The 11,054-nt window shown below is 36.5% G+C and overlaps 2 protein-coding genes across 2 annotated transcripts; both read right to left on the bottom strand.

Moving 5' to 3' along the window:
• Positions 1-255: 255 nt before the first annotated feature.
• On the bottom strand, positions 256-2,709 carry LOC133866599 (pentatricopeptide repeat-containing protein At1g43980, mitochondrial). Its single transcript, XM_062303174.1, has one exon. The coding sequence runs from the start codon at positions 2,375-2,377 to the stop codon at positions 485-487; it is 1,893 nt and encodes a 630-aa protein (XP_062159158.1). The 5' UTR covers positions 2,378-2,709; the 3' UTR covers positions 256-484.
• A 1,250-nt stretch (positions 2,710-3,959) lies between these two features.
• Positions 3,960-4,589, bottom strand: LOC133866089 (probable E3 ubiquitin-protein ligase ZFP1). The gene has a single exon (XM_062302648.1). The coding sequence runs from the start codon at positions 4,587-4,589 to the stop codon at positions 3,960-3,962; it is 630 nt and encodes a 209-aa protein (XP_062158632.1).
• Between the last annotated feature and the right edge of the window lie 6,465 nt (positions 4,590-11,054).

The raw sequence follows: 11,054 nt of genomic DNA, 5'->3' as shown, positions 1-11,054 counted from the left end.
TTACAAGATAGAGTAGTCTACAAAGCCAAAATGAAATCATACTAAAACTCCCAAAGTGTCCATGAGAAACCATAGGGATTAGGATCACAAAAGAAACTACTTGGGTTGCTGTAAGAAAAATGGTGATGTGCTGTTTCCAAATTCTTTTGAGTTTGAAATGGGGAGGAAACCTATCTCAAAGAGGACTAAACTAAATATACAGATAAAGGATGCCAGAAGATGAAAACACTTGTCATCTCTCAAACGAACCATAAATAAGCAAATGAAGCATTACCCAAATTTTATGAGATAAAAGAAGTTTACCCTCATGAACTTTTGTGTTTGAAATTAATAAGCACAAAGTATACCTAGTTTTTTAAATAAACTCAAAAAGAAATATATCAATAGCTGTATCAGTTAATGCGAACATGTTACATGAAGAACTCTTGTTGTCCTGCCCCATTCACTCTTCCTCCCCTTCAGCACCCGCTTTCTCATACCGTTGTCAGAAATAACCTTTATCCTCTATCTCCCAAATCAACAATCTCAGCACCAAATAAATTTCTCTCCCTCCATGATGTTGTAATTGGTTTGTCTTAAACATATGTACGTGGTTTTTTATCCAAATCCAACTGCATCCAGTGACCTTCTTGACAACTTTATGTTCTATGGACTTTCTTACCCGAACAATACTCTCCCATCTGCCCCTCATCTCATATGCCCGAGCCAATACCAAATAAGGTAGAGACGACTGCGGTTCCAACTCCATCATCCTCTCTGCAACTCTTTCAGTGAGTTTCAAGTCTCCATGAATCAGACTAGCACAAAGAATTGATCCCCACATAATGCAACTAGGTTCATTAGGCATTGCATGTATAATATCCATTGCTTCTTTTAACTTACCAGCTTGACTAAACAACTCCACTACACAAGCATAATGCTCATCCCCAGGTAGAACTCCATATTCCTTCTCCATTGACGAAAAAATAATCATTCCATCATCAACAAAACTCCCATACTTGCAAGCCAATAGCACTCCAGCCAGAGTTATTCGATCAGGTGGTGGACCTTCCTGAATTAGTTCCTTAAATATGTCCAGGGTCTCATACACTCTACCATTGTTAGTCAAACCCCAAATTATTGTGTTCCAAGATATCAAATCTCGTACACCCATATCAGTAAAGATTTTCATGGAAAAATTAATTAACCCAACTTTAGCATACATTTCCACGAGTGAATTAGCAACAACTGAATCTGACTCGAAACCCACTTTAATAACCAAAGAATGAATTTGACTACCCTGTTCTGGTGGGTGGAAAGTGGAAACAGCACTTAGAACACTGCTTAGTGTGAACTCAGTTGGCATGAGGTTCTCCCTCAAGGTCAGCACAAAGAGTTGCAAAGCATCCTCCACAAAGCCATGTGCTGCATAGCTTGGAATCATAGAATTGCTAAGTGCTGAATCCCATTGACCTAGTTCTTCAAAAAGCTGGACTGAATCCTCCAATCTGTTGCATTTAGAAAACATATCAATAACAGCACTTGATACAATGCTATTAGAATTAAATCCCACCTTGATGCAGAAAGCGAAAACCTGCTTACCCTTTTCCAAATCGTGCAAGTCTGAACAGACACTGATGACTGTCGATACAGTAAACTGATCGGGAGAATGCTCTGTGGTTCTCATTAAACAGAATTGATCTAGTGCCAATTCTCTGTACCCAGACCTATGACAAACTAAAATCAAGGAATTCCAGGAGATTATATCCACCTTCTCCATGGTCAAAAACACACCAAACGCATAATCGACAAGACCAAGCTTCCCATACATATCAATTAATGAATTACCAAGCACCAGATTAGATAAATTCAGACCATGTCGAATCATAAAGCCATGAATCTGCTTACCATGACGAGCACACGACACAGGCGACAACAGAATCGACAAGGTGAACCCACTTGGTCTCACACCAGCATTTTGCATTTCTATGAAAGTTTTTAACGCATAATCAACAAAGCCACACGAAAAATAACCTGAAATCATCGTGTTCCAAGTAACAACATCTCTCACAGGCATTTCATCAAACAAACGACCTGCCCTTTCAACTTGGCCGTGTCCGAACACCGCTTTCAAGCAAACATTCCAAGATATACAATTCCTGTCGGAAATGCCATCAAACACTTTCAAGGCATCATTAACGGTGCCAAACTGAGAGTACAGGTCGAGACAGCGATTACCCAGAAAAGTATGGCTATCAAATCCCACTTTTATCAACTGGGCGTGAATGGCTTTGGCAAAATTTAAAGACTTTAGTGATAAACAGTGATCTATCAGGTTAGAGTAATAGGACAGCGAAGTTCTGTGAGGACCTTGAGCTTGCTTTAGAAATGGGTACATGCAAATCCTGCGACACTGCGTATTACATAGCCTGTCGCTTCTATAATCTCTAAACAAAGATACTAAACCATACCCATTACCCGTATCATAATAAGCGAGTATATCTTTACTAAATATGGAGCTTCTCTTCTTCACTTTAGTAGTGTCTGTTGACGATGTAATGAGTTTTCTGTCGATTTCTAGAGCTGACGGATAGGTGAAACCATAAACGTCCAGATGTTTGGAAGAAAAAAATTTCTTCAATAATTAGGAAAATAAGAGAAGAGTTTGAACAAATTGGTTTTATTTCGGAAAGCAACCATAAACAACTGAAATTGGACAAGATATCTTCATCATCTTATTTTGACGGCCCAAAATTAGAGTTTTAATAAGGTAAAGATATAGGTAAACCTTTTAAATACCGAACTATCAAACATTTTTTTTTTTTTTTTTTAAAGAATGTTCCTGAACTTCAAAACATCTCAATTAGGGTTTTTTCATTAAATCCTTTCAAAAATTTTAAAATATCTCAACATTTTTTCAAAAAAAAAAGAAGAAAATTTTTTTGCTAAGATTTAGGTGTTGATTAAAATTTAACGGAATTTGTAAAAATACCTATGCCTGAATCTTTGAAAAATTTTATAATTTTTTTTTAAAAAATAAACACATAAGTATTTTGAGAATTTTAATAGGATTTAACAGAAAAAATCTAACGATGACCTTTTGATTGAGACTTTCTGAAAAATTGATACCCTAAATTGAAACGTTTTGAAATTCAAATACCTTCTTTCAAAAATGGTAAAAGCTCAGTACCTTTAAGTGACGTTTTTCCCTTTTTTTTTTTTTTTTTTTTTTTTCAAATACAAGTTATTCAAACGGATTTTCATATGTGACACTATACTAACACGTTTTTCAGAATAAACTATAAAATTCTTTTCAAAACACAATTTATTTGGGCAAAATAATTAAGCTTACCCTTGTCTAAGAAAAAAAGCTTGGCCCTTGGCCTTTATTATAATAAAATTCATTTTAAACATCTCAAATTTACTATGAGCAACAAGCCAAATCTGTTATTAAAAATACCAAAAAAAAAAAAAAAAGGGTTAGGCGTGAGCAACGTAAAATAGTTTTTGACGCAACAACATAGAATTCAAAAAGGCACAGCTACGGTAGAACGTCGTGTTTCATTTTGATTGGTGTTTGAGTTGAAAATTAAAGTATATTTGAAATAAATTTTTTTTTTAATTTTGTTAATATTGAATGGATACTAATTTTTATTTTTATATATTAATTTAATCTTTAATTTTTTATATTTTTTATTTATGATTTAGCCCCTATCTTAATATGGCCCTTGGATAAAAATTAATTTCTGGTTCCATGTGAATACAACAAAAAAACTTTTGTGTCGAACCATATAAAGCTCTTAAATGGCATGCATTACCCAAAAAAAATAAAAATAAAAAATAAAAAATAAAAATCTGAATTAATCACATAACAAAAACGATTGATATCGTTGAATCATGAATGTATTACAATTAAAGTAAAATAAAAAATTATAAGTACGAGGAAAAAGGAACACAAAAAAGATGGAGTAGGAAGATCATCATCGACCCACTTCGCGCCGGCAGGTGGGACAAGAATTCCGCTTCTCCAACCAGGGAAGAATACAACGCCGGTGATAAAGATGCGAGCAATCCATCCGAAGAAGCTCCGCTCCCCTATCCGGCGACGAAAGCTCCTCCAAACAGACACTGCAAGTACCCAGTTCTTGATCGCTCTTCTCCGCAACAAAGCCACCCTTCTTGATCAACTTCCTAATCGCACTTCTTGATACACCAGTACCGCCCTTCGGTGCCGCCAAATCCACACCGTCCAAAACTAAAACAGAATCCAGATTAGAATATTCAAGACCAGGACCGACTCTTCCGTCAATCTCTGCAAGTGCTTGGAGGTATTCCAAGTCGGCCACCACGGAATAGTCCATCGGCAACGCGCGCGACCCCAAGCGCTGGGCCAGATTGTGGTTCACAGGCCCGAGACTGAAGCGGGCGGCCGCGTCGAAAAGGCAGCGTTGGTAAAAGGCCGGGTCTCGGAGCCAATGGGCAGGAACATGGAGAGAAGGCAGAGAAATCTCTGGTCGAACTTCGAGCGCGCCCGTAGGTTGGGCGGCGGCTTGGCGCACTTGCCTTCCTTGCATGTGTCGAGAGAAATCTCTGGTCGTAGCTGAAGCCATTGATTATTCGATGACCAAAGATTCACAAATTCAGAGAGAAAGACACCCACTTGGCTAATTCGCTTCACTTTCTTGGATCACTATGTAGTAATGTGTTTATATATATATATAGATATACCCCGCCGACTTCTTATCTCCTGTTCCTGACCGGAAAAGGACTTCTGTCGGAATTACCGAACAGGCCCAGGCTTCCGTTGAAATAGTCGAATAGCTCTATAAATTATATTTTTATTTTATAATTATTTTATAATGCTGACGTGTTAATCAAACAAATTAAAAACAAAACTCACAAGCCATAGGATGATAAATGTGACCTTAAATGCAATTCTAGGAATGAGACACAATGATACCCTTGGGGCCGTGTGTGGGCCGGCTTGGGCTAGTGGGAGCTCCAGTTGGGCCAAACTTTCATTCCAGCCGCTTCTTATTCCCTTGGGCTACTTGTTCGGGCCCATGAAAATTAAGTTAAAATGAGATTGTGAGGCCCCATTCCATTTTACAGCTACGAGCCTACGAGTGCGAACGCTTGAAGAGAAGCTTGTAGTTTGAATCTCCTTTGACCGTGTGGTAGAGAACTTGAAGAAAAATATAATAATTTTTCTTTTCTTTTCTTTTTTTTGAAGTAAAAATATAATTTTTATTATTATTATTTTCAAGAAAACTAGGGGGTGACCGAATATTAGTGAGGCTTTTGGTGTTTTTTCTCTTGAATTATTTTTTTTATAAAAAGTGAGAGAATGGAGGCTATATGGAATCGGATCCTCTCCGGTTCATTTCAACTGGAAATGAGCCGGTTCATAATATTTGAGAGGCATTTTTATCATTTCATTTTTTTTTGGATAAAAATGTTACTCAAATACAGGGAACAAACTCCTCTCATGAACTAGAAAATGATCTGAATTTAGGCTATAGGGGGTATACGGCCATAAGGGCAGTTAAATATGCTAGGGTTTTCTTTCTTTTTTTCTTATTTCATTCTAAAATAAGATCTGAGATTTGAGATTATACTCATTCTAAATTAAGACCACCATCAACTTTTCCATCAAATAAATAACAAAAATAATTATTAAATTACAATTTATAACCTTCAGATAAATTTTGTTTATTTTTTTAAACAAATTTATAGCCTAATTTTTTTTTTCTTTTTTGTAATAACAGATTTGGCTTGTTGCTCATAGTAAATTTGGGGTGTTCAAGGTTTTGGTATAAAATGAATTTTATTATAATAGGGCCGAGGGCCAAGCTTTTTTTCTTAGACAAGGGTAAGCTTAATTATTTTTTTTAGACAAAGTGCCTAAGGCATATAATATATGCATTCGTTTACCCATATTTCGCTATCTACCAGCAAATGTGCAAATAGTGGATATGGCATCTGCCAGCTCGGGGTTAGAGACTAAAAATCTGCCTATAACCGATGCAAATGGGCGGGTAACGAATGCGGAGCAATTTTTAACCGCCCATCTAAACACCCATAGTTGTAATTTTCCAAGAATTTTCCATATATTTTATAGTTGTCTTATTTTAAACGTTGGGCTAGTTTGCATCATATATATTCAGAATTTGAAAGTAAACAAGAAATTCTAAAACAAATATCTTTTTTTAAAAAAAATTGAAAAAAAAAAAAAACCGGGTCCGGGCACTGATCCCCGGGTGAAGGACAATCTCAAAGTACCGGACCCAAGGTTTTCGATCCATGTCAGTGTCTAGTAGGTCGGTTACCGTAGTAAAATGGAAATCTGAATCCTACCAGAACTCCTTGTCCGGCAGGTTTAGGAAGCAGGAACTCAACGCCTATATATACCCACACTTATATCATAGAGTTTCACGGTTCAAGAAAGTAATTAAACTTATTCCCAAGTGGGTCTCTCTCGCCGGATATATAGTTTTGTCTCTAAAACCGTACGTGAATTCTTGGTCGATCGTCGAATGATCCATGGCTACTTCTATAGAGGGTGTGTATGTACTGCTACGAAGCAGGGGAGTGCAGCAAGAGCAGGAAGCCAAGCCGACGGGCATGCTGGAAGTGCGCTTCGTCGGTAGATTTCTAAAAGTCCGGGAGACACCCAACGGCCTCGTGGTGTCTGAGGATCGGACAATCCTTTTGAGACCTGTGCTTTCCCTCCACATTCCTACCCAACAGCTCCTAGACCCAGCCTCGCACCAAAGCCTCATCTGCGGTGCCGTCTCAACCCTCAACCTCCCGCGGTTTTCGTGTTGCTCTCAAGACCACCTGGTGAAGGGCATCACGTCGCGCGCCTCGAACCTGGCCGCCGGCCCGAGAGGAGGGTTCGTAGGGTATTCCTTGAGGGTCGAGTTGCAATTAGTGAAAATTGTACAGTTTGCCGGTGCATCCAGAAATGCGGTCGAGAAGTTGATCGAGAAGAATGGCTTTGTTGCGGAGAAGAGCGATCAAGAGCTGGATACTTGCAGTATCTGTTTGGCGGAGCTTTCGTCGGCGGATGGGGCCGAGCTTCTTCGGATGGATTGCTCTCATCTTTATCACCAGCGTTGTCTTCTTACCTGGTTGGAGAAGCAGAGTACTTGTCCACTCCGCCGTCGCGAAGTGGAGGAAGAATATGTTCATGCTTCTAATTTCCTATTATTTCATGAATTTTAGTTTTTTTTTTTCTTACTTTAATAAAGTTGTTGTACTTCTTTAAAAATTTGAGGAGGCATATATGAAAAGAGTCACCTTTTTTTTATATTTTCAATTTTAATTTCTTTTTTTTTTTGGTTAATTTTTTAATATACTTTTTTTAACCAAGACTAATTTAAAAATTGATTAAAACAGTCATCTTAACGTTATAAAATAAAAATATAGTTTATAGAGCTTTTCAACTATCTCAATGGATTGCGTCTCAATAGCCCTTAAGGGGTAGTTCAATTAGCTGGGGACCACGCCTCATGAAGCGGAAGTCACTAGTTCGAATCTCCCTTCCCCTCTTGGTAGACATGTAAAAAAAAAAAAAAAAGAAAAAGAAAGGAAGGGATCGTGTCTCTCTTTTTCTCTTCTTCCATGTCTTTAATTTATTAATTTATTATGAATTTCTTCATTTTAACGTTTTATATATTTTTTCGGAGATTCACAAAATTATATTAATGATTGGAGATTGATTTTATTCCGTAAAACGATCTTTACTTTATCTTTGTGGCCTTATAATTAATCTAATTAATCATTTTGTCAAACCAAAAATTGGAAAATTTATCTTTGTGGCCTTATAATTAGTCTTGATTTCTCTTCTCAAAATTAGAGTTTTTTTACATGCGTGCGACTAAGCAAGAAAATGACTTAATTAGCTAACGTGATATATTTCACATTAACCTAAATGATTATTGGATTATTTGGTTAGATCATATTAATCAAAGTCTCCTAGCTTGGATAAATATGCACTTTGTTTAGAAAAATGAAATCAAATACTTTTGCAATCTACTTAATTTAGTAAGTTTGTTTGTATAAATAATGTATATAATTAATTCACACATATCAGAAGATTTGATCCCGGCCGTTAACCTGTCATTCATCACCCAAAGATCATTAAGCAGTTTACTTCATTGGTCGGTTTGATTATTGAACTTTTTGGAGAAGTTTACTCGTAGGAATTGATGGATTTAATTATTTAACTAATATTTTAATACTTCATGTGTATGATCAATCAAATTCAAGATCTCGACTGTTATATCATGTTAAATTATTAATTATAAAAAAAAAAAAAACAAAAAATTAACCTTATAAGAAAGATAATTTTAATTATTTAACTAATATTTTAATAAAACCACTTCAATCGTAGATAACTAAACTCGATTTTCTTAAGCAGTGTCGATCTGTGTGGCTGCTAGTTCTTTTGAGAGAAATAAATTCCTCCAAAAGCAAATAAAATGAAATAAAACGAAAAAAAAAAATATATATATATATATATTAGCCTCTCAACTACCACCGTACCACATTTTTGTTTATATGTTCAAACTTTAAAAAACGACATAGGAGCCTATTCCGTGTCAAATTAGATATTTTTTACATTTTATTTCCAAAATACCTTTAAAGTTATTAAAAGATAATCATTTGATTTTTATTTTTTATTTTATTAAAAAATGACAGAAGTTTGTAGGAAATTTCTTACAGTCCACATATAAAAAGGATATGTGTAATTTAAACATGTAAGAAGTATATATATATATATATATATATATATATATATATATATATATATATATATATATATATATATATATATATATATATATATATATATTATTTTTTGACATGTCCACACAAGAAGGGAAAAGAAATTCGAACTAATGACCACCGCTTCATAAGGCGTGGTCCCACCCGATTCAGCTACCATTTGGGAACAATACATTTTTTTTATTAATGCTATTAAAAAAGTATGTTAGAAGCACATGCTATTTAAATAACATGTACTTTTCACGTGCTAAGAGACACATGTCAATTTTATATGTAGGTTGTATGAATTTTTTTACAAACCGACTTATAGGAAATTTATGTCCATTAAAAAATTAACCAAAAAAACAAAAGAAATTAAACTGAAAATATAAAAAAAAGGGGTGACCCTTTTCATATTAGCCTCCTTAAATTTTTAAAGAAGTACAAAAAAAAAATAAAAATAAAAATAAAAAATAAAAAATAAAAATAATTTCAAGAAATAATCGGAAATTAGAAGCATTAACATATAACATATTCTTCCTCCACTTCGCGACGGCAGAGTGGACAAGTACTCTGCTTCTCCAACCAGGTAAGAAGACAACGCTGGTGATAAAGATGAGAGCAATCCATCCGAAGAAGCTCGGCCCCATCCGCCGACGAAAGCTCCGCCAAACAGATACTGCAAGTATCCAGCTCTTGATCGCTCTTCTCCGCAACAAAGCCATTCTTCTTGATCAACTTCTCGACCGCATTTCTTGATGCACCGGCAAACTGTACAATTTTCACGAATTGCAACTCGACCCTCAAGGAATACCCCACGAACCCTCCTCTCGGGCCGGTGGCCAGGTTCGAGGCGCGCGACCCGATGTACTCCACCAGGTGGTCGTGAGAGCAACGCGAACAACGCGGGAAGTTGAGGGTTGAGACGGCACCGCAGATGAAGCTTTGGTGCGAGGCCGGGTGTAGGAGCTGTTGGGTAGGAATGTGGAGGGAAAGCGCAGGTCTCAAAAGGATTGTCCGATCATCAGACACTACGAGGCCTTTGCGGGTCTCCCGGACTTTTAGAAATCTACCGACGAAGCGCACTTCCAGCATGCCCGTCGGTTTGCCTTCCTGCTCTTGCTGCACTCCCCTGCTTCGTAGCAGTACATACACACCCTCTATAGAAGTAGCCATGGATCATTCGACGATCGACCAAGAATTCACGTACGGTTTCAGAGACAAAACTATCCAGCGAGAGAGACCCACTTGGGAATAAGTTTAATTACTTTCTTGAACCGTGAAACTCTATGATATAAGTGTGGGTATATATAGGCGTTGAGTTCTTGCTTCCTAAACCTGCCGGACAAGGAGTTCTGGTAGGATTCAGATTTCCATTTTACTACGGTAACCGACCTACTAGACACTGACATGGATCGAAAACCTTGGGCCCGGTACTTTGAGACTGTCCTTCACCCGGGGCTCAGTGCCCGGACCCGGTTTCCTTTTTCTTTTTCAAAATTTTAAAAAAGATATTTGTTTTAGAATTTCTTGTTTACTTTCAATTCTGAATATATATGATGCAAACTAGCCCAACGTTTAAAATAAGACAACTAGAAAATATATGGAAAATTCTTGAGATATTACAACTATGGGTGTTTAGATTGGCGGTTAAAAATTGCTCCGTATTCACTATCCATGCATCCACATGGGTTATATATAGACAGATTTTTAGTCTCTAACCATGAGCAAACGGATACCGTATTCACTATTGCACATTTGCGGGCGGATAGCGAAATATGGGTAAACGAAGGCAGATATTATATCTTTGGCACTTTGTCTACCCTATATATATAAAAATATAATAATTTTAGGAAAAACTACATTTAAGCCATTTAAACTACTATTAATCGATATTTAAGTATACTTCTAAATTACCAATCCTTGCACTATGGCCCCTGAATTAATAAAAAGTATCAAAAAGATCACATTTATCGAAATATTCCTATAATACCATTGCCGCGTGTCATATTTTCAATTAAAAAATAATAAAAATTAAAACAATTTAAAAATTAAAGAAAAAAAAATGGTGGGAATGGGGGGGGGGGGGGGGGGCGGCCCCCCCCAAGGGCCAAAAAAGAGAAAAGAAAAAGAAAAGAAAAAAAGGGTTAGGGTTCAGCCCCCCAAATCGACCATAGCCCCATTGGCCAAAATGGCCAGCCCCATATATATATATATGTGTGTGTAATTTTTTTTTTATTTAATTTTTAAATTGCTGTAAAATCTGTCATCTGCAAAGTGTGGATACGGATAATAAGGGCATT

This window comes from Alnus glutinosa, chromosome 4 (genome assembly GCF_958979055.1).
Source record: "Alnus glutinosa chromosome 4, dhAlnGlut1.1, whole genome shotgun sequence".
Classification (NCBI taxonomy): domain Eukaryota; kingdom Viridiplantae; phylum Streptophyta; class Magnoliopsida; order Fagales; family Betulaceae; genus Alnus; species Alnus glutinosa.
Note: the sequence above shows the minus strand (reverse complement) of the source record. Positions and strands in the feature narration are given on the sequence as shown.

Coding starts and splice junctions, on each gene's coding strand:
- LOC133866599 (XM_062303174.1), bottom strand. CDS start 2,377: ATGTACCCATTTCTAAAGCAAGCTCAAGGTCCTCACAGAACTTCGCTG.
- LOC133866089 (XM_062302648.1), bottom strand. CDS start 4,589: ATGGCTTCAGCTACGACCAGAGATTTCTCTCGACACATGCAAGGAAGG.